This window comes from Helicoverpa armigera, chromosome 15 (assembly GCF_030705265.1).
Source record: "Helicoverpa armigera isolate CAAS_96S chromosome 15, ASM3070526v1, whole genome shotgun sequence".
Taxonomy (NCBI): Eukaryota; Metazoa; Arthropoda; class Insecta; order Lepidoptera; family Noctuidae; genus Helicoverpa; species Helicoverpa armigera.
In genome coordinates, this window is record NC_087134.1 from 11819648 (window position 1) to 11845004 (window position 25357).

Consider the following 25357-nt stretch of genomic DNA (forward strand, 5'->3'; position numbering starts at 1 on the left):
AGACCAATTTCCTTGGCGACCATCGTTGCCAAGGTACTTGACAGTGTACTCAACTCTCATTTCACCAAATACATTCAGTTGCACGACGCTCAGTTCGGATTTCGACCTGGGTTGTCCACTGAGGCAGCTGTATTTAGTTTGAAGCACACTGTCAAGTATTATACGGATAGACGAACACCCGTCTATGCCTGTTTCCTGGATCTGAGTAAGGCATTCGATCTAGTCGCGTATGATGTGTTGTGGGAGAAGCTTGCCGAGACGGGAGTGCCGCCAGAGTTGGCATCAGTCCTTAGGGTACTGGTATCTCCACCAGGAGAATCGTGAAGTGGGCGGGAGAACCGGATCCGAGCAGGTTGGAGTGTGGGGTGCGGCAGGGGGGTTTGAGCTCACCCTTACTCTTCAACCTGTACGTAAACGCCCTGGTTGAGGAGCTCAGCGGCATGCATGTCGGCTGCTATGTTGATGGTGTTTGTTGTAACAATTTCAGCTACGCGGACGACATGGTGCTGCTGGCCCCCTCAATCGGAGCTCTCCGGAAGTTGCTCGCAGTTTGTGAGTCTTTTGTCACTTCACATGGTCTTACATATAATGTAAAAAAGACAGTGTACATGGCTTTTAAATCGGGTCCCAAAAGTCCACCAGTACAACCACTTTACCTAAATGGTGAAGCCTTAACAAGAGTGTGCCAATTTAAATACCTTGGACATTGGGTCACCGACGATTTAAAAGATGACGTCGATATGGAGAGGGAACGCAGAGCATTGTCAGTTCGGGCGAATATGTTGGCGCGCAGATTCTCCCGTTGTACAGACGCAGTTAAAATTACATTATTCAAAGCGTACTGTACCTCACTGTACACGGGAGCTCTGTGGGCCAACTATACTCAGAGAGCATACAATGCTCTGCGGGTCCAATTTAATAACGCGTTCAGGGCGCTGTTGCGGCTTCCACGTTTCTGTAGCGCATCAGCCATGTTTGCTGATGCACACACAGATGGCTTTGCAGCAATATGGCGTAAAAAGACCGCATCCTTCATCAGTCGGTTGCGTGGAAGTCGCCACAGCATCTTGAGTGCTATAGCAAGTAGACACGACTGCCCGCTTACGTGGAAATTAGTGCAGAGGACTAAGTCCCTGCTTACTATTATATATTAATTGTATTGTTTGTGTACCTAATGTATGGATCTCAGTTATCTGCAATAAAGAAGTTTATTATTATAAGAGATTGACATATTGATTAGTAGTTAAACAAGATTAAAAAAATACATTTTATCTAATACCTGGGAGACATAAACCCAGGATGAAGAATTAAATCAAAATACCTTCCAATACTCCTAAGTTACAGCCTCCCAGCTGTGACCTGAGACATCAGAATGAATTACAGGAAAATACTCCTCATTTCAACGAATTCCCACTACGGCGTAAATGCACATTTAAAATATCAAAATGAGATTTGGACTCAAAACTTTCTGTGAATCTAAAATTGAATTTCGCCGCGTTCCGTAGCGTCATTGTTCTTTGGATCCAAACTAAAGTGTTAAAATGACAGTTGGTGATCACAAACGATTTCCAACCTTATTTTAAGGGTATAGGGTTGTTATTTCAATGGTAGTTTATTATGCTAGTTTGGCGCTTTTTAATCGGATTGCAGTTTGTAGAAGGAAAGCAGGTATTTATAGTGCGTCGACGTCTTGTCTTTATTTTTAAAGGAGGGACTGTAATAGTTCTGAAGTGTCTGAATTTTCTTGCATCTGTTTCGGTGAGAAAACGTACCTTTCTAAAGTTCGTTGCACTTTCGAGTTTAATTGGAATTTTATTGTTGTTGTATTTGAATACGTCGTGAAAAATTGTTTATAATGGGGTTTTCTACAGGTCTTTTGTTTACGAGCACTAATACTAAAAAATATAGGAAGGAGGGACCTCTTATGGAACAAAGAATATATTTCAAAAGACTATTTCTATAGATCGTTACTTTTCTACATTTTTTTACAAGTAAATAAAGTATAAATATTATGTTTTTGTAATATTAACACGAAACAAAAAAGCCTTAAAAACTTTTCAGAAAGAAAATAATTATAAAGGCGTAAAGCTTACTTATTACATGGAATTTATGTAACTTTACCAACTTTTACTTAATGGTTTATCAAGTATTTATGGTTACTTTGTGTTTTCTTTTAAATTACTTAATAATTCTTTAATATTTAATACGAATTTACCTTTCAAGAGCGCGTTCACACTAGCGGATATACCGTGCGGTCACTCTTTGTTTGGCAAAAAACAATTGAAGACTATCAGTACCTACTCGCGATGACACTTGAAAACAGGTCAGGTTTTTTTGGCGTGCAATTATATGTCACGCGTAAACGTGCGTCAAAATTCGCTCGTGTGAAAGCGCTGTAATTAAAGATGTTTTTAAAAATTGTCTGAAAAACAATATTTTTCTGTATTCAATTTTGAATAAACAAAAAAGTGATTTTAATGGTTTGCAAAAGTTTCAGTTTCCATTTTGGAGCTTATCAAATATTGATGATCTGTTGGTTTATTTAGCAAGCTTGTTTATTTTTAAACTTTTACTTTAAAACACATATATAAAGCGCTAATCCGCAGACAGTTACTAAACCAAGAAAAAGGATAAGTTCGTATAAATTATTTCCGTACAAAACCAGGGTGCTATACTAGTTAAACTCAAAACTAGATCAGGCACGCAAATCACCTAACAATACCTTCCCCACAAAAGTAAGAATAACTTAACGTACCTATACATTACAAGCCGCAGCTTAGATGGCAACTTAATGATGTTCCACGGCCATAACTTAGTTCTTACTTAGCAACTTATCACTGCTTAGTTACACTTAAAGCGCTCAAACTCATGTTTTAAAGCACTCAGGTGCCTGTTCAAATATATTGTTATAGGAGATTTAGGTCGCTTTTATAATTTACTGGATTTTTTGCGCAGTTTTTACCACGTTCAAAGAGAACTAGTAGGTATATGCTCTTGGTATTTTTTGTGCCAAACTCATTGTTCTACAATTTTCTTTTAAATAAGTGTAGTACGAGTTTCAGAGACGACCAGATTTTATTGTTATAGCATCGCTGTTTCAGAATTTAAAAAATAAAACTAAGTTTTCATAAAGTACTTATGCGTATAAATATGTTAAGCTATATATTCTTAAACATCCCAATAGAAAACTATCAACATTTTTATTATTATTAAAATATTGGTAAATAAACTCAGGGCTAAAAAAAATCCAGTAAAACAGCGACAATTTAACAAAGTTATTCAGTACATTTTCGAATCTAATAATAACCAAATAGCCACCCACGTAACATTTAGAACATAATAACCCGAAAACACAGAATTAGTCATCAGAAGATCCAATTTCTAGATAATCCAAAATCCAATTCGAGTTCGCTAACTCGAAACCTCATCACTTCCAAATAACAAATCTTTGGAACAACCAAGAAAAATCTTACCGTTCAATTCCTACCTTCGCGAAGTAGAGTAAGTAACTAACTTCAAGATAGAAATTTATGTAATTTCCTCCGTACCCCTCTTGCGTACTAATTTAGGCTTTTGTTAGACAAAAAAAACTTCTAACGCGAGTTGCGTTCGGAAACTGATTAGAATTTTAGCGTTGTCTTAATTCTACCGTGGAATTATTCGCGCACCTCGACTTTAAATTATTTTGTATTCAACCAGTTTTATGTAAAGAGTTCTGAGAGTTCGGATTTTTTTGGAAAAGGTATGGATTTAAAAATAATTGGTATGAAGAAAATTGTTTAAGATTGGTCTTAAATAATTAAGTAGGGTTCGGATTAATCGTTCTTTAATACTTTCCTGTTTTAAAAGCAGCATTAAAAATACTGTAACAAGTTTGCTAAAACAAACAATAATTAAAACTCGCTTTTAAACATTCATTTTTGTTTTAAAAACTTTATGTAATGAACCTCAGGATTTTTGGTAGACGAAACATTCGATATATATTTTTTTTATCTTTTACAAACAATAACAGAAAACAAAATCTATCCAAAATTTTCATCAATCAAAATAACTCAAAAGTTTTCAAACCCAAACAGCTCATCCCTTTATGAAACTGCAATACATAATTCACTGTAACCAAAGTCAGCAGAACTCAGCAGAACTGAGCTTAACCAATAAACCAGTCAACTAACAAGGAAAGTCCGAACTTCCCCACTAAGACGCTATCATGTACAACAACCGGTAATTAATATACAGAAACACAAAAGATACACAAACCAACTCACCCATTAATCTTGGCTGTCGATCATTTAGTAAGTGAACTAGGTATTATAATATATCAGCAGGAAACCCATAGTCTCGGGAATAACTCTAACTTTGACGAATTTAAAAATCTGGGACAATTGACAATCGAACATAAATGTAACTAAAAACACAAAATCGCTTCTTCAAATTGGACTGACAATCAGCACTTTTCGAACGTCAAAACAAAAGACAGCGCCCAAATCAATTCGCAAATGCAAACTCCCCAGCAACACATGTTTGTTTGTTAGGTTTGAAGATCCATATTTATAATAACTACTAGCTTCTGCCAGCGAATTCACCCACAACGCGTGGAAACTTCCGCAAGAACCCGAATAAAAGTAGCTTCCTCGATTAACGGGGTAACTAACACTCAAAGATTTTTTCAAGTCAGACCCGTAGTTCCTGAAATTAGCGCCCTCAAACAAACAAACTTTTCAGCTTTATGATATGTCTAGATGAGTTACATTATTATTTAGGCTGTATAACGTACAAACTCGTCAAATATCGATCGGATGTTCATCTTCCGTGAACTTAAAGTAACCCCTAGCTACTAAATCAGTTTGAGAAATCTATCGTAAGCCACCGTTTGTAACTCCGCGATAAAACTCAATATATATGGAATCTTCTAAAACTGAGGCTATATTAAACTCTGGGCCCGTTAGCTCTAGATTTATGGGGGAAGATTCAATTAGGTGGACGGATAATTTTCATATATTTTGCGATGTTTTCGGGTAGTTTGGTAGGTTTGGATTGGTTGGTTGAGTTTTATTTGTATTTTTGTAGGCATGCGGAAGTAGCAAGTCATTTGGATTTCTTTACGATTATTTATCTAGCTGCTGGACAAAGTTTTCCTCATTTTGTCTATACACTTCAAAATCATTCAAGTGTTCAGACCAATGACGATTATAGACCACGCAGATTTTCCTGCCATCCTTCATTACTATACATACATTTTCATCATAGATTGTTTAGTTATAGCTGCTTCTATCATGGTTTCCTGCCTTCCACAAACATCATCATCTGCCAACCCTTTTCCCAACTATTTTGGGGTCGGTGTTCCGTCTAACCAGATGCAGCTGGGTACCAGTGTTTTCCATAGAGCGACTGTCTTCTACAATGTCTTATGCGATGTCTTCTACAAATATACGAGCTGACAAAATCTTTTAGTAAATATATAACTTTGAGTTCATTAAAGTGATACTACATTAAAATAACACACTCATTATTTACCTCCGACATATTCATACTAATTTCAAAGAGACATATTCTAACTTCTAGCCGTCTTGAGTAACAATTATTTGTTTAAATATTAAATAATATGTCCTAGCGTTAGAGCCCTCCAGCTATTTGGAAAATATGCTAGCATTTATTCATTTTGCCTTAAAGCTCTGAGATAAGATTCTAATAACATAGTTTGTAGAAAGAATGCTTTGTCATTATTGTAGCTAGATATTAACAAGACCCTATCAAATCAAATCAAATCAAAAGTCATTTATTCAAAGTAGGCTGAAAATCAGCACTTTTCGAACGTCAATACAAAAGACAGCCCCCAAAACGCCCGCCCTTCACCACTTCCTATGTGTTTTTGCTGGGAAGAAGAAGTGGTGGAACAAACTCCCCAGCAACACAATTCTGTCTGTATGGTTTGAAGAATCGTATACAAATATTTAAATATCACTATCAATAAATAGTGTGTATCTTTCATTGTAATACTGATCTATTTACTTTACAATTATAGGGAGAAGGACATAGGATAGTTTTTGTCACCATCCGGCTACCGGGAAGCAGTCATCTCGGGACGCGGGTGAACCCCCGGGTGGGAAGCTAAAATTAGTATACACGGATGATTGTGTATCTTTCATTATTAAATCGACCTGCTGTATAATTCCTCGATATTAATCATGTACCTATGATTATCTGTACATTTATGAATAGGCAATTATGTATCATTAGAATTGTAGCGTATTTCTATAAGGAAATACATTTTTAATTTTACAGAGCTGTATACTTGAACCAGCACAATTATGTACATATTATTAGAATTATAGCGTATTGAAATACATTATCAATTTTATATTGCTGTATTCTTGATCCAACATACTTTAGCCTATAATTGCCTTCCACTTATGAAAGCAACTCCAAGCACTAGCAATCATGTTATTAAAGTTTTGTATTGAATAAAGCCGATATTTTTCTGGAGTTATTAGACTTTACAGCGCATTCATACTAGCAGATTTTCAGCGTATACTTATGTATGAGGGATAACAAATAACATACAACATATAATATAATACAGACAACTAAAGCAGAAAATTCTATAATAAGTAGAATGTGTCACGCGTAGAGTTACCGAGCTATGAGCGCGACAAAAGTCGTCAGTGTGAAAGCGCTTTAAGAAATCGTTAATAATTTATTACAGTTCTTTCTACGTGGCATGATTGTAGGGTTATTTCAGTATCATTAACGATTTTAAAGAAATTTACAGGACAAAGTATATTAAAAACGTATATTATGGTGTTACATAATTACAAGTTACGTAATTATCAGTTGTAACTACAAAAAATACACGATTTTTCATCACTACAAAATTAATTTTCCTTTACAATTTTCAACAGTATTTCTAAGAAACTAATATCGTTCGTCGTCGGAACACGAGGTTTTAATTAAACCCTGTTCTTGAGACGCCTATTATAATCATTATTATTATTTGCCAATAAATGTTTGTATCGGGAAACTGAGAATGGTAGCGTTAATAATAGCTAGGTATATAGGTATTGATATGGCTATATGTATTTATACGAATATTAATTAAGGACTGCAGAATTTATATAAGTTACCAAAAATAACTTTCAGTAAGTTTTGATTACGTTTTAAGGGAGAAAAGTAGATATTTGCTTTTTTATGTAGTTTCATCTGTATCCCGAAATCAATTCCTTGTAGTCATGTCTTCTTTCACACAATGCATTTAGAGGTACATATCTTTTCATCCTCTATAATCATAAGCTTTCTCGCTATAGTATGATCTAGTCAATGTAATCCAAATTAACATTATTTCATTCTTACGTGATATCAAATAACAGGTTATTTAAGCTAATTTAACTACGCCCTAACAAGGTGATGTACTTAGTTATAAACAAGCTTGTAACATAACATTGTAAAAAAACACCCTAGACACAGGATTGCTCGTGAAAAATTACAGCAGTTAAGCTGTGTTTGTCGCGGAACGCTAATAGATGGCTGATATATTTTAGACATCGAAAGTCGAGTCGATCGCGTTTGTCCTAGTTTTTTAGTTAATACACTGAGAAAATATTGAGTCAACTTTTCATCCAGTATTTAGCAGGGAATCCCAAGACAATTTGTTATAGAGCATTTGCTAAATTGGAAATAAAAGCACTTCTGTCTCTAGATGTTTATTTCGAAAAAAACAACATCACAAATAATTCAATAAATACCTGATTAATGTAAAAAACATGTTAAATTGATCTTAATTTGCCAACAGACATTTTAATTTGATTAATTACCACATCAAACGCACGACACTAAATTAATAAAACTCTATAAAATCACAGTTAAAAAAATAAACCATAACTTCATTAGTTCTCAGTCAAGCAGAGCTTTGAAAGGCACCCTAATTTAGACCTCTAACTTAATCAACTTAGATCAAAGTGTTCGCTATCGACGCCGCCCACACAACTACACATACAATAAACTCGTACATACAGCTTGTATTAAACAAATATATCAGAAGTATCAATAAATATAACTAGGTTAGTAGTGTAGAATTCTGTATTGGTTTAAATACAATTCGATACACAGATAATAAAGCCTAAAAAGGGGATAGGATACCTCTTAAATAGGTGCTGGAAATAGTTAACTGAGAATACGAATGGAACTGGGTAACTTACAAATTGATTGGATTTGTCTGATTGATTTTCTCTTGTCACTGTTTTCTATCTCTTACTATTAATAACAAGTTAACACGAAAGAATTTCTTTGCTTCAGAGATCTTTAAAAACCCAGTCTTGAGCTCAACCTCTCTCCAGTCTCCTGTATCAGATTGTTATCCCGTTGAGCTACGAGTGAAGAAATAGCCGTTGCAACTGGCTATCTCCAACATCAGCTGCCCTGGTTGTGGACGTCTGCAAATGATTGGTATGTGAAATTGTTTTTTTTCTACTTCAGACTAACCAAAATACATGAAAAGTGTAGCCTTAATAGAAAACCCAGAAAGAAAAGTGTGTAAACAAATGATGATGTCTGGGTAAATATCTGTAGAATACTGACTACCGTTTATAATTAATGGAACTTCTGCAATATATTTTGCTATATTTGAACAAGAATGGAAAACTTTTGATTAAAATAATATTGTGCGTGTACCTACACTTAAACCCGAGATTATTATATATAGATATATTCCATATATGAAGATTCGATCGACTCCAAACTTCTAAGTTACCATACAGTTTGATTGGACCAATTTAAATCTAGTAGTTACGATCCTAAAATATGGTTTGTTGAAGATCGATAAATGGAATAGACTCTTCAACTCGCTCGGTACGCTATAAAAAGGTAAATTACATGTTATTTTTTTTGCAAAATGTTCTCGCAAGGATGTCTACGATGTGTGGTTTTTAAATGCTAATTAAAGCCTAATCCCTTCTAATTACTTGTACCGATAGTTTAGACCCTTTAAAGGTCATCAAAACTAATTTGCAGAAACCAATTCCCTTGGAACGTGGGTGGAACCGCGGGGAACAGCTCTAGATATGTACTACACTTACTTCAAACTATAAATCAGAATCAAAACCCTTACGTAACTCTGTCGTTAATGATAGCACTCTTATAAGTAAGATATCACTTTTCTTAAACGTTTCTTCAAGTACTCTTATAGCCGCTTAGCTTTTAAAGTAGTTTATATCTTGGGTGGATCACACACTACATATTTCTTTAAAGAAACGCATTTTTAACATCGCGACTCAATGCGTTATGATTGCTCTTCAATTGAGACTGACTAGGTTTGTGAGCCATTTTTTATGGGAAATCGTCAAATGAACCTTCCCGCTATAATGTGCAGCGTGAGGGAGTATCAGACTCCCGACTAATACCGACCATGTTCCTTCTGAAGCCCTTTATGTAGCAGGGCCGCGATAACTCTTTCGAGCAATCTTGCAGCAGGTTTGTAAGCCTACAAATTCGTATAACAAAGGTGAGTAAATTATAAAAGTGTACTCCACAAAACTAACAGGGTTCAGCTAGTAACTTATTTACACTGACCGTTGAAAAGGCTTCCCTCACGCGTAGAACATGGTAGTGTGTGACCCGCTTTAAGCCAAAAACTTTCGATATCCAAAACTATCTAGTTTCAAGGACGAAATTAATTGTACTTATGTAAGATATTTGATTAGTCTTTTGACTTTGATGTCTCAAAGATTTCACTCGACATCTGGTTAGGGCTTTTGTTTGAACCCCTTTCATCTTGCGCTATTTTCGCTAATTACATAACATAGCGTCAATTTGCTTTTCCGTAGAATTTGGTAGTGTGAGTACCAGATTGATATTATGTATTACGGACTATCCATTTGCCCGCGGTTTCACCCGCGTCTCGTAGGAACTGCTCGGTTACTACTATATACTAATACTGTGCTACTACTCAGTTATTAAAGGCAATTTTGGCATTTATGAAATTTAAAATGAACCATTAGCAATGGCGAACAAAAAAATACTGTATAGGAGTATTGAATTTGTTGTGTAGATTCTAGAGAAGTGTGAAGAGTTTATGTGTTAAATATTTCCGATCGATGAACCCTTTATCATCATCATCATCATCTCAGCCATAGGACGTCCACTGCTGAACATAAGCCTCCCCTTAGATCTCCACAAATACCTGTTGGAGGCGACCTGCATCCAGCGTCTTCCGGCGACCTTTATAAGGTCGTCTGTCCACATTGTTGGTGGACGTCCTACGCTGCGCTTGCTAGTCCATGGTCTCCACTCCAGCACTTTTCGATGAAACCTTAATAAGCAATAAATATTTTGTATACTCTATAATAAAAAAAAATATACAGAAGCCCATGCCCATTGAGCCCAAGAGGTTACAAACATACCACTCTATACAATTCTGTTAAAAAAATAACTCGAACAAAAGAAAAAAAGAAATACCAATTTTCCACAATAGGACACAAATTCACACTGAGTTTATCTTTTTAACAGCCTAAGAGGGCTGTTTTCGACTAACAATACCATAACTTACTTTTAAAGACAAGTTAAGCTTCGAAAACTTTTTTTTGTGTTTCTGTAAACTGCTTAGGATTCCTTTAGAAGTTGGTTTTATACAGGTGTTTGACAATATGCTTATTTTCGTGTAAAAAGATGGTAGGTACTCGATTTAAAATTGTAAGACTCAGGTCAAAGCTAAACCTAAGTTGAAGCATATTGATGTAGAAGAGCGAAGTGTCCTAATGCCGACATTATTTGCTTAAAAGGAGGCTCCTATCACCAACTTATGTTCAACTTTCAAAACATAAATAATGTATTTGTATTTTGTAAGTTATGGTCTGACCGTTTCTTAGTACGGTTGACAACTGATGGCTGTCAACTGCACTAATTAATCGGTACCCCTTTAATAAGATATACATATGTATGTCAAACATAAAAAAAAAACATCAGAATTAAGAATTCTTCCTCTTTTAAACTCCTCCTTTTGTGTAAGTCGGTTAAAAAAGATACTTCCTTGTAAGGATCAAGGAAGTTGGAAAAAAAGTCACGTAATATTTTCCCTTTTCCTTGTACTGTGATGACATAATGTGACGAAACAATGTCAATTAGTAGAATTCAATTTGACTTAAAAAATAACCAAATAAATAGAAGAAGGAAATAGATTAATTTATTTACGAAGCATTTTCCTTAAAGTTTTTGCAGTTTTACAACGGCACTGGATTGGTCTCTCGCAAATAAAACAGAAATATTATAGAAAACTAGGTTTCGCTCACGCAGCACTACCTGTACCCAGACTAGGTACTTATGTTTTTGAAATCGATTCAGTAGTTTCCGAGCAAAAAAAAATCCTTTTATTTCCTATTAGTATAGAAATCTGACATATTTTAAGACAAGTATTTTGTCCCACTTACTACGTGGGTGCTACGCCGTAGCTGTGACGTCATCGCTACGTAAACTAGATTGTCGTAGCCAGCAATCTATTTGCTACGCAGATATACTTCGGTCGCATAAAAGACGAAATAAAATTGGTTTTGTAGAGTATTTTGATATTGACTTGGCAGGAGTAAAATTGGGATCTGTACGAAAATAATAAAAATATTTATTAAGTCAGATTCTTTTATTATGTGGTTTGTAATTTAAGGCAGTAGATAAATGAAATAACATAATATTCCAATAAAAAAAATCTGCTCACAGCCAACCGATCTGTTTAAAAATTCCCAATAAATTTTCCCACAAAAAAAAACATATCAAATGACATAACAGGTAATACTAATACTTATAAAATAACTTCTTAAAACCGACTTCCTTCCCCCACAAAACAATACTTTTCTCAAAATTTTCCTTATAATATTTTTAAGAAGTTAATTATATCAATACCTACAGGTACCGGTGACAGTTATCCGGCCACCATTACCGTTAATTATGGCATTATCCTCCTAACATGGGGAGGGTCGATAGCAACCTCATAAAGATATGCCGAGACGTGTATTACGATAATCTTAATTTTATGGGAGCATGGCGAGTAGATGGTGAGAATTTCAAGGTATTTTTTGACCGTGAAACTGGTGTTTTTCTGTATCTTGACAGCTATGTCTAGTCATCTGCCTAGGCTTTTACCAAGAATGTTAGGGGTTAACTGGCAGCCTACTTAGGAGTTACGTACATAAAGTACTTATTTTTAAATTCCTTAACAAATGCAATGTAGTATTTACACATCAAATTGTATTTATTTTGCAGTATTTTAAAAAGTACTCAAAAGATTTTGATAAAACTTTACAATAACTTATAATTGCATCAAAATTACCTACACATATACTAGACTACTTTTTATCAGTTGCAGCAAAAAATTATCTACGTATGCGGTCAGAAGATCTCTTGCAGAAACTGGCGCAAAAACATATGAAAATCGCAAAATGACTACCCCTTCTACCAACAGAACACCTGTTCCATACATACAAATTTCAAAATAATAAATTCCAAATTCTATACAAACAATCAATCAAAACAAGCGTAAAAATCGCTTGAAGATATAAAATAAGCGCGTACAATCCGCTTAAAGCGAGGCCGATGCAAAAAACATTGTGAGGTCTAGCAGACGCCACCAATATGGCGACTGGTCTACAATAGTCATGACCATAATCGAATCACCTTTAATTAGTTAACCTTTAGTTGCTGAATATCTTCAAAACCACTAGAGTAGCAATCGGTAGCAACTTATGGTAGCTGGTAGCAATTAAGTAGCCACTCTCTATATGTATTTCGAGGGGATCCATGAAGAGTGACGGCGATTCTGACATTTACGCAAATGCTATCAAAAGCTACTCAAAAAAAAACGCTACTTTAGAACACCTGTTCCACAGTTCTTCAAAAAACACGTTGTAATTAATCAAAAACAAGAGTAAAAATCGCTTGAAGACATAAAATAAGCGCGTACAATCCGCTTAAAGCGAGGCCGATGCAAAAAACATTGTGAGGTCTAGCAGACGCCACCAATATGGCGACTGGTCTACAATAGTCATGACCATAATCGAATCACCTTTAATTAGTTAACCTTTAGTTGCTGAATATCTTCAAAACCACTAGGGTAGCAATCGGTAGCAACTTATGGTAGCTGGTAGCAATTAAGTAGCCACTCTCTATATGTATTTCGAGGGGATCCATGAAGAGTGACGGCGATTCTGACATTTACGCAAATGCTATCAAAAGCTACTCAAAAAAAAACGCTACTTTAGAACACCTGTTCCACAGTTCTTCAAAAAACACGTTGTAATTAATCAAAAACAAGAGTAAAAATCGCTTGAAGACATAAAATAAGCGCGTACAATCCGCTTAAAGCGAGGCCGATGCATAAAACATCGTGAGGTCTAGCAGACGCCACCAATATGGCGACTGGGCTATAAAAGTCATGTACATAATTGAAGTACCTTTAATTAGTTAACCTTTAGTTGCTGAATATCTTCAAAACCACGGCGGTAGCAATAGGTAGCAACTGATGGTAGCTGGTAGAAATTAGGTAGTAACTAATAGTAGCTGGTAGCAATTTGGTAGCAACTTTCTATATATCTAGGTGATCGGTGAGGAGTGACAGCGATTCTGACGTTAACGAAAATGCTTGCAAAAGATACAAAAAACGACCCTGCCTTAGAACATCTGACAATATTATTAATCAAAACAAGCGTAAAAATCGCTTGAAGACATAAAATGAGCGCGTACAATCCGCTTAAAGCGAGGCCGATGCATAAAACATTGTGAGGTCTAGCAGACGCCACCAATATGGCGACTGGTCTACATAACATTCTAATGCGATGTGCTTATGACGAGGAAAGAGGGTTTTGCGATATTTTAGGTTTTGTACTGGATTGGTGTTCTTTGGCAATGTGCTACTTAAATATTTTGTAGGTTTTACATAGTGTTGCTATGTGATATGTAACTATCTATATACTTGATGTAAAAGTATAAAAGATTTGCTCTTGTAAACTCTTAAAATCCAAATGTATGACGAGCACTGAAGTTTATTTCTGTCAATGCAAATCTTCTTATGCATTATGAAAAATATGAATTATCTTTCTTCAAAAATATCGTTACACAATATAAAAAACAATTATGACCACGAAAGTTATATGCAAGTAGCTATTTCTTTTCCACTTATATCGTTTAACCGCATACCCCCAGCAGGTAGCACTCACTCTGTCCGCATCCGCACTCAAATAAAACAGTTTTCAACGTGAAATGTTCTGAAAAGTTACCGCACGAAACCGCACGGAATCGCACCTAGCCGCGACTAATGACTCTTCGCTAAAACACTAATGTTTGCACTGCAGTGTATGCGTTTCCCCTATAAATGTTAAAGTTTTACTTAGAAAGGTAAATTAGTGCTTAAGTTATTTACGTTTTAGAGCTGCAGACGGTAAACTTTTAGTTGGCTGATTGTTTTATTGGGTTCGTAAATCGGTATGGAGATCAATGGTAGTACGCACATTATTGTCAGACCGATAATAGTTTTGACAGGATTCAACTTCTGAATAAAATGTAAGCCAATGGTCCCAAGTATCGGCCGACAATGTAGTCTAAAATGTGTCACTTTCACACATTCTTACTTCGAGATAATGGACCATAAAATGTACCTACGCTAAATTACGCTTAATACAAAGGTCATAAAATAAAATCAAGTTGATTAAATATGACATCAATAAGCTAGTACGAAATAAAGAGAACTCTGACATTAGGACTTCTGAGTGATTAAACCTTCAACTTACTGGATAAGAAGACCAGAAAAAAACCCTTAGCACAAAGACTTTAGGGCACAAAATCAACAACCACACAACGACCCAAACTTCAATCACTCAAAAACAAAACACGCTCACTAAAAACGAAACTTGCCACTTTAAACCTTACCTGTTGACCTAATCTTGTAGAAAGTGAACTATAAATCTCTCAAGGTACGCAATAAGCCGGTAACTTGTCACCACCACAACTTAGAACCGATACTTATATAAATAGCTTAAAGCAACGTGTATTCGACGTCTATTCGCAGGAGATTTCTGCGAAAGGAAAAAGCGTTTGCAATTTATACTCATTGCACAAGTTTATAAGGTAAGTGAGTTTACGGTTTTATTTCTTGTTTGAGACGGTTAATCTTTGTAATCCGCATGGCTTTAGTGTTTGTTTACGTGAGACATTCGACTTTGTAATTTTAAACGTTCATTGTTTTGAGGAAGGAAGTTTCACTCTTGGAATACTCACATTCAATAGGAGGAAGAACTTTGTAAAAATAAATAATAATAAAAAAAGTAGAAATAAATATAAATAATAAATAATTATTGTCTATTCCATAACACTTTAGTTTAAAATAAAGACATGACTTGGCCTTATTATCTTTTAAAATTAACGTAAAATACAGATGGAATAGTATACAAAGCATTCATCATCATCAGCCTAACCTTTTCCCACGTTGCAAATTCGCCACAACAAATTAAGAAATCCCTCCTTTTTGAAGACCCTTTAAAAAGACGTGATCTATACTGAACACTATAGAGTTTCAGGCTGAAAATGTAACAAAGCAAATCAACTGTAAAACAACAGGGCTGTCACCTTTGTGCCGAACTCGTCCTAATTTAGCGTCGAATGCCAGCACGGTATGTAACCGTGTTAGCGACCGCAACACTCTGCCAATTGACGCACGGGGTTAGGCTCTCTTTGAACGGATTTTGGTGTACTTCATACCATACGTCATACTGTAGTAGTAAGTGGTAGGACGTCACTATAAAAAGTGGCGCTTTAAAGTGCGTGAAGCAACTGTTAGGGTCAATTCCCACTGAAAGAGCAGCGGCCGGCAGCGGCCGGCAGCGGCCGTAATTGCAAGGGATTGAGCGCGAGCGCGGCGGGCCGCGAGGCGCCGCGCGGCGCCGCACCGCGCCGCGCTCTTACATTTTCCGTGCTCTTACGGCCGCTGCCGGCCGCTGCTCTTTCAGTGGGAATTGACCCTTAAACATCTGATAATTAGTTAAGGAGAGTTAGGTAGGTACATGACTCCAAAGAATAGTTTTCTAACCGATATCAGAAACGCGAAAGTAACTTTTTCTGTCTTTGCCTTCTGCCTGGCTTTCACACTGACATTTCTGAAGCCCTTTTAATGTGTTACACAGATAGTTTGGACCCTAAGACCTTGAACAGCTTTGAAATTTGAGGATCGTAACTGGTGCCCAATCCAAAAACGTCATTCATGCGATTAAAAGTGAATAAAGGTACACTCTCATGGTAATATGAGATCACCATCAAAATCATGACGTCAGTTTAAGCTAGTAATAAAGTGTATCTATTCCATGACGATGTCCTAACTGACATACATGCGATCGATGTTTCAGGAAACTTAATTATGACGTAGCCGAGGCTGTGACGTCAGATTTCTGATAACTGTAACTACACTTTACGGTACACTGTACTGTACAAGTACCTATTATGTATTTATAGTGAGCTGTAGAGATTATATCACTCTGATAATTAACGGGTGATCGAGGACACTATTTTTCCTTTCTTTAATTATTTTTGTAAATATGTAGGTAGGTATATTATAGGTATTGTATATTAGGTAGGATATGTAGATATGTAAAATATGTGTGTATAAGTAGCAACTAACTCCTAGCCGATTATCGGCTACAGCGGCTGTTCTCATACAAGGAGATTAGACAACGGCGCAGGACAAAAAATAGTACACAAGCATTTGCTTGGACACAGGTGCACTCACTATTCCTTCACTCTCATAGCCTGATGAGACTAAAATCTGACATGACTAGAGAGAGATCAGGTACAGGAATGACATTTAGAAAGGAATAATCCAGCTTTAAATCTATTCATGTTAGACGACAAATTACTGAACAGTATTCAAATTACACGTGCGTGATTTCATTATTATATGAGAAAAGGTCATGTAAATTAATGCCGTTCTGCCGAGTCAAAAACAGTGTTTTTATAAGGTGCTTGTTTGTCTGTGCTCTCAAAATGGCGTGTCAATTTTGATTGAGTTTTTCTTGTAAGATCTTTGTGATTAGAAACTCATTTGTTTAAGGTTACACGTGGCAATTCAGTTCATTCATCATCATCATCTCAGCTATAGGACGTCCACTGCTGAACATTGGGGCCCCCTTAGATCTCCACAGATACCTGTTGGTGGCGACCAGCGTCCATTAATCAGCGTCCAGCGTCTCATTAATGTATTCAAATGTTAAGACCGGACGTTAAAATTGACATAATGGCGTGTTGGTGATGTGGATGGTAGATAAGTTGAAATGGACATAATGGAAATATTCTTGGGTTCATCAACATAATTTAATTAAAATTACAATAATAATCAAATTATTTGACCGCAGACTATTAATAATAGATATTACGATTGAACCAGAATATGTTCACCAATATTTTATGTTCTGAACGCAAAATTAATTGGACACAGCTGTTAATGAATATTTTATTTGTTCATATAGACAACAGCTGCATCATTAATTTTGTGAATTGACTAGTTTATGCAGTTAAAGCTCTCGATATTAGATTCTATAAATCATCATTATTTACCAAGGCATATGATTATTGAAATATTTTCAATAATACATCAAAATATAAAGCTATTAATAATTACGATTTTTCTAATTAGAATACTATGAAGAAGCTAGATAGGTCAGTGACCACATGCCTTGAAAGGCACGTTGAATTACAGATTCGCGATTGTCATTTCAACATCCCTAGTAGTCGTCAAGGGTAGTCAGATGGTAACCAATAAGTAGTGGCTTCATGACATGAAAAACACTGGTACTCATTTTCAATCATGTAGACTGGTAGCTGAGCTATATACTAATATACGGGATATTTGTGAAAAGGCTAGGCAGATGGCAACTTAAAGACTTTTGGGACAAAAACTTGCTTATTATTAAAAAGTTACTGTTACAGCCTTTTTATCGTCCCACTGTTGGGCACAGGCCTCCTCTCACATGGAGAAGGATTGAGCGTTAATCACCACGCTTGCTCAATGCGGGTTGGTGACTTCAGACTATATAGTCCAGGTTTCCTCAAGATGTTTGTTTGATGTTTTCCTTCACCATACTATTAAATTAATACCTCATACCATTAAAAAGAAAGTTAATATGTTTGTATTTACAAATGCTTATGTTAATGTTATTTCGTGAGGCTGACATAAAAACTTCCAAGGACATTGTGGGAGACCCACTTTGGTTTTGAGTGCCTCGTCACATCGTTAAGTTAACTGGAAGAGCTAAGAGACTGGATATGACTCTGCGTGTCTATCACGGGAAAAAATGACAAGACAATTTTTGACTCTGGGTTTTTCGGGACGCGGGTGAAACTGCGGGTAACAGCTAGTAACATTATTATAAAGGAATTTAGAAAAAGAATATTAAAACTATGTATATTTTTATGCCGATATTATCTGAACTTCTATAACATTATAATAAACATTTTTTTTTTGTTTATACCCTAAAGTCTCCGAAACTATAGAACCAATTTGAAAAAATATTTCACTGTAGGAAACCTACACTCTTACCGAGTAACATAAGCGAGTAAATAAAGCAATAGTTCCCACGGGACATGGGTGAAACCGCGGAAAATCGGCTAGTGATAAATATAGGCAGCTTATTGTTAAAATGTTACCAAACTACATGTTATTAAAAGCCGCTGTCGTATGAATTGGTTCCGAAGTCTCATACACAAGCCATACAAGGGTCGTTAACCCGTTTTTGTTGTGAAAATGAATTTTCAGCACTACGCTGCACTTTCAGTGTTCAAATAAAGACCAGTCTGTACCAGAATATTGTAAATATTCGTTGCTAAACTTGATATTATTTTGGAGAGTTTTCAGTAGTGAATAGAAGTTCTCTTAATTTTGGCATAGAACTGGAACCTGCCATGTCCATTTTCAATCGGGTTTTTTTACTATAAAAATAGAAATAAATCATGCTAGTTTCTTACGATTTCAGGCTAAAACTGAATTAAAAATCATTTCAGTTAATAGCTTGAACTATCTTGAGCTTTACTCCTTTACATTTGAGGTTCCACAGTACTATTTATTTTTAAACACAATTTATTTCTGTATGAATTTGACGCAATAAAAGGCTTAATAGATTAGGTGCTCAATTTTTTTCTTGTACCTACTAGATTTCCAATACATTGTAACTTCTTTTGGGAGAAAGGTTGGATCTCCCATACCATTGAACAGGCCACATCCAGTACTATGTAGATCTAGCAAGTTTAATAACGTTCTCAACGCCAGCAATAGATCACTTGGGAGTGACAAATAAAGACGGATTATGTTACAATATTGCTCAGTTGTTTGTGTTTTTGTTTGTTCGTTTCGTCCTGTAATGTACTATGGATACCATGGGTTGGTGAATTTAGCTTTTTGATAGCTGAAGTCTTCCTGAAAATAATTCTCTACAAAGAATTAAAATTGCGAATGTCCACTTTGTGTAACTTCCATCATCTGCTTAATCTTTTTCCAAATACACAATATGTTGGGGTTGGCTTCCGATCTAACTAGATAATAGGTGCCTATACCTATGACTATCTCGATTCAGTTATCTAGGCAACCTGATATTCTTGGCAAGACTGATTGTTAGACTACCTGGTTGCTGTATACCTGTAACTACTGCTACAGATGTTCATGTTTTCCAAAATACGGAGAAAAGATCGATAGCATCAAACGTTGCTTAACGTTATAATCGATTGACCCTTGCGGTTGCTACTAAATTATAATTGTAATAAAAAAATGCTGATTAATCACAGTTCATGTAAAATAAAAACATGGGCTGAACGCACGTCTAAAAAACGTTTAAAATCTGAATGTATTAACTTCTACTGGACACGGGGGACTAGATAATTTATTGATGTCATTTATCTTACTGGACGGTCAATAGTCCTTTAAAATATCATTGAAAAGTATTATTAGTATGAAGGACATTAAAAATTAATGCCTTTTTATTTTCACGCGTATTTACACCACAATGCATCACAATAAAAAGACTCTACAAATGACAGATGAGTTTAAAAAAGCTTTAAATAAATTAGTAACATTAGAAAATTACAAACAGCTAAGAGTGAGTCTGTTCGAGGCCCAGGCTTTCAAGGCATAGAAAACAATAACAGCTTTTCTACAAAAACTTAAACACCTGTTGAACACGCATCTAAAAAATGTGTGGCTGCAAAACGGACCTTATTTCAAGGTCATAATCTGTCATTTTTTAGACACGTGTTCAACAGACGTTTAAAAGATTTCGTGGTACGACGCATTTATAATCAAATTGACTATCTATCCATGACATTACACTACAAGATTCCTACAGAAGTTCTTTTCAAAAAAAGAACCCTTGAAATTACAAGACAGTGGACTTTACTGATCCATGTTGACCAAAACCACAACACATCAAAGATTTTGGACCTTCAACATAATATCTATTTACTTTGTGGTAATCTTACCTTGAGGATCACATTTCAGCCGCAAATCAAAGGTCAAAGAAATACGTCTACTTATACCGTACCGTAACACACCGTACCGTACTTATGTATACTAAGAAAGTATAATTTATTGACTTATTCTTTGTTGTAAGCAAACACTGCTCAAAGGAATAGCTGTTGTTTTTTGTTTTACTTGTTTATGGTCCTGTATTCTTTTTTCAAAAGATCCTGTTTAGGCTGTCCACGTCCCAAAATCGGTGATCGATATTTTGTAGGAGACAAAATAGAATACACTGGTAGTAAACAAACTGATAGCAATAGTGCAGCGCTAACGGTCTCACGTAGTAGGTCTAAAAATCCTAGTCAGAAAGACATACAAGAAATCGGTCCGATTTATCTGTCCTACAAAATGTCTGGCAGGCAGCCTAAATAAGGTGTTAAATTGAATTATCAATAGTTTATCGCTCATTCTTATTGACTGTACTTCATTATTTTGTCTTAAAATTTTACTAAATTCAAATTCTCTTGAAAATTACCAGCTTCAATTCAAAAACACGTAGGTACGCTCTTATAACATCTTTGTCAAAACAATCTCAAAATGTTTCATTTCCATTGCGTTTTTTGTTCTAAATAACTAAATTCAATTCCTACATACTACGCAATGGATTCCAAATTGGACAGAAGGTTTTATGTTTCGTTGATTTATGTGTATAAAAGAAATCTATCGTTAAGTATTCTGTTCACTCTCTTGGTACGTATGAGTGTATACTTATGATATTCGATAAGGCTGTAATGTGCTGTTACGTCTTTATAAGTTGTGGTGCAAGTTATAAGCGAATAAGGCGATTACATTATTTGTTAACATATTTTTTTTTATATTTTTTACGAAATCTTATTTGTTTGCTTGATCTCTGACGCTAATGTGAGGAATTAGTGGATCAATTTTTTTTAATCTTTCAGTGTTATATACATTATTAATTTATCGAGGTAGGTTTTTTCTAAATAACTAATCAAAACTACAATTTTGATGTCACATACATAGTAATTAGCATCGGTAATCATAAATGCATCAAGTAATATGCAAAGAAATATGTTGTTATTTAGATCTCTACAGAAACCTAAGATCGTCGGAAGGCTCCATTTTTTAAAGATGGCAATGTAAACGCAAATTAATCATTTTCACAACTTAGACCAAGGCTTTTTAAAGGTAACTTTTCGTCCAAAAATATATACAAATATTACATAATAACAAACAGTTATATTCCGTCGTTAGGCTCGCCTTTGCTATCAAACTTCAGGTTCACCAAAATCCACTGTAAATGTACTTGTTACTATGTTTTTATGAAAACAAACTTATGTATACAGCCGCCAAACTCAATTCTGCTCTCTAAACCTTCGCGTTACAATTTAGTTTAACTGCAAATGGGTTTTGTAAGTTGTTTACGATTGACAAAATTATCTCTGACCCTGCACATGGAAAAATCAACCTTATGATTGTAGATTTAAAGTTTGAGGTGATGGTATAACCAAAACTTGTATTTGTGGATGACAATAGTACCAATCGAGACAATTCATGAATAAATGTATGAATAGATTTCGAATAGTTCTCGTATAAGGACGTCCGAGTGGCTTTTTTTGCTATGAATATTGTTTGTTAAGTGATTTATGCATTTTTTCATCGATGGTTGGAGGCTGGGGTTTTATCGGCCGTTGAAGGAAAGTGGGGCAGGCAAGATGGTGAAAGATGGATGGGAGAGGATGACAGCTGAAGCTATGGGTTATCATGGGATTTTATTGTTTGGTAAGCATATGTTATGGATTGAGATGTGAAGTAATCTTAAGTATGTGTTGTGTGCAATTTGATTGAGTGTAGGTTTTAATTACATAACTGGTATGTTATAGTTGAATTTACGTTAAGCTATTCAGAATATTGTAGGTTTGATACATAAACAAAAATTAACTAATAAAGACTGGAAGCCGACCCCAACATGATTGGGAAAAAGGCTCGGAGGATGATGATTCCAAAAAAAATGACAATGTATAAAAAGTTAAAATGATGCTAGGTAATAAGTACCTATTCCACTTGATGTATCAGTAACATGATCCCTTAATAAATATTTCATTCTTTGCCTATGAACAAAGATCATTCACATAGTTTATCTTTGAAGTATTTCATTTTAATAGCCGTGAACAAAAGCAGAGTCTAAAATCGTTCAAATAGAAAGAAAGCAAGTTTCTAATAAGTTCGTAACTATGTCAGAACGTCAGACACAAGCCAGACATGTTAGCACTTATAAAGAACTTTTCTCACTTTGGAAACTTATTAACGAGAAAAGTATTATAATAGAGTTTTATACTGTCATAATATTATTTAAGATATAAAAACATTTTTGCTAGTCACGGCCAGTTTTGGACGTAGTTTTTAAATGTTTTAGTTATTGAAAAGGATTAAAAAACTTTTAATGGTTATACGTCTATGTTTTTTCCAATTAACCTTTTAGCTGGAATTTCAGGTTTGTCGTGCTTATGAAGGTTAATTTAAATGTGTTTCCAACTGTCTATAACCCGCGGCTGAACTAACGTCCAGTTACACTACTTTATGATTAGTCCTTTTTCAGCTTCTACTATCTAGCTGCTTGTTGGCTAGCTATAACTGATTCATCATCATCATCATCATCATCATCTCAGCCATAGGACGTCCATTGCTGAACATAGGCCTCCCCCTTAGATCTCCACAGATACCTGTTGGAAGCGACCTGCATCCAGCGTCTTCCGGCGACCTTTATAAGGTCGTCTGTCCACCTCGTTGGTGGACGTCCTACGCTGCGTTTGCTAGTCCGTGGTCTGCACTCAAGCACTTTTCGACCCCATCGGCCATCCGCTCTGCGAGCAATATGGCCTGCCCATTGCCACTTCAACTTGCTAATCCGGTGGGCTATATCGGTGACTTTAGTTCGTCTACGGATCTCCTCATTTCGGCAGCAACACTCCTCATAACTGATTAAACAAAGAAAATTATTTTTATTATAGATTAAACTTTTAACTATATCTAATTGTATGTAGGTATGTACCTATGCCTGTAAAATAAGTTAAAAACAATCAAAAGAAAAAATATTCAAACAAATGTACTGAGTTGCTTTCTATTAAATTCTAGTAAATAAATATAATTAGAACTGTGTATTCAGTTCATTTGTTTTACTATCTCAGCAATACGTAATAATCATTTACTAATATAACAGCTTTCAATTAAATTAAGAGTAGCAACACACTGCAAACCAAATAGTCGACCGACAGTTGGCCCGACGGTAGACCAAAAACATTTTATAAAAATCGTGTTTTCAATGAAAGTTCTTAGTTGGTGTAATACCGGCCAAATACCTGATCGTTGTTACGTGTGTACTTCCATTCATCTTCAAACTAATTTATGAGCCCAAGACAACAATTGGCCGACTAAAAGTTTGTAGTGTACTCCTACTCTCAGGCGTTGTCAATCGCCCGATCAAAATGTCAGCCGACTAAAAAGTCTCCAGTATGCTCTAAATTGAGACTCAAACGCACACAGATATGTATAAATAAATTCTATTGTATTTCCCCCATTCGCATTGCTACGTAATTATAATTTTAATGAAGTTTTCGTTAGTCAATTCTGTGTGAACTGGAGAAAGTCGAAATAAGATTGTTTCGTTACATCAAAAACATGTACTCGAGTCGACATAGTCGAAAACTTTACCATGAACGCGTAATGAGGTGCTGTGTGCTGCCGTGAAAGTGCGAATTCGGGAATATTGTAAATGTACTAGTTTTTTTTTTTTGTATTTGTTAAATTTTTTTATAAAAAAATAATATGTAAATAAGGAGCTATTGAGTTAGAGTGTATACTTACATAAACGTTACTATTATAATCATGATTGAATATTGCGTTATGTCTATTATGAATTAGCATCCGCCAGCGGTTTCCCATCCCATGAGAACTGCATGCACCCGGATAAATCCTGTAACTGTTTGAGATAAGCTGTTGAAGACAAAACAAAACAAACTAATATTCAAAACAGCATAACAAAATGTATGACTGACTTGTGTATACAGATAACTCGTCAAAATGTACCATGATATATGTTGCATGTTCAAAGCCTAAATACGTTTAGTATACAGTTAATGACACATTGATGACATTGCAACAGTCCTTTGGCATGTTATAACATTTAGATTACTCTATCAATTCTTGTCTGTCCAAATGTCCATTCAAATAATATTGTTACTGGCACGTAATTTCAACTGAAATAGACCAATCGGAATTGAAAGTTTGCAAATAAACAACTAACATTATCCGTCACTGTTAAATTATTTGATCATTACTGGTATTAAACATCTTTTGCAGTCGTTAAGGGTAGTCAGAAGCTAGTAAGTGTGACAATCAGTCTTACCTAGGAGTATTAGGTTGACCATGTAACTGGATTGAGGATTTCAGATAGACAGTCTCTCCATATAAAACACTGGTGCTCAGCTGCATTAGCTAGACTTGAAACCGACCACAACATAGTTAGGAAAAAGTCTCGGCAGATGCTAATGTTGAATTATTGGTCCTGTTAGTAATTTTGGAGTTAGTCCGATTTTGTAATTTTACGGTAACACAGGTATATTTTACTTGATAATATCGTACCTACAGAAGTTATAACAGTTGGCTAGGGATGGCCTATTTGAGTTCGTATTAACAAATGTGTGTAATTTATAGGACTTGTGGGGGCTATGAACAGTATTAGATGCATTGTGAAAGTCCACGGTCGAAATAGTTAGAAAATGGTATTTTGGTACCTTGAGTTGAGTATAGCTTCTCACAAGTATAACTTCATTCAGTTATGTTATTATTTTAATGAACTTATTAGGTTACTGGTCGCAC

General features: G+C 35.4%; 1 protein-coding gene across 1 annotated transcript; it reads left to right on the forward strand.

The window, feature by feature from the left end:
• Positions 1 to 500: 500 nt before the first annotated feature.
• On the forward strand, positions 501 to 1154 carry LOC135117879 (uncharacterized). The gene has a single exon (XM_064038285.1). It carries the CDS (start codon positions 501 to 503, stop codon positions 1152 to 1154), a length of 654 nt encoding a protein of 217 aa, XP_063894355.1.
• Positions 1155 to 25357: the final 24203 nt, after the last annotated feature.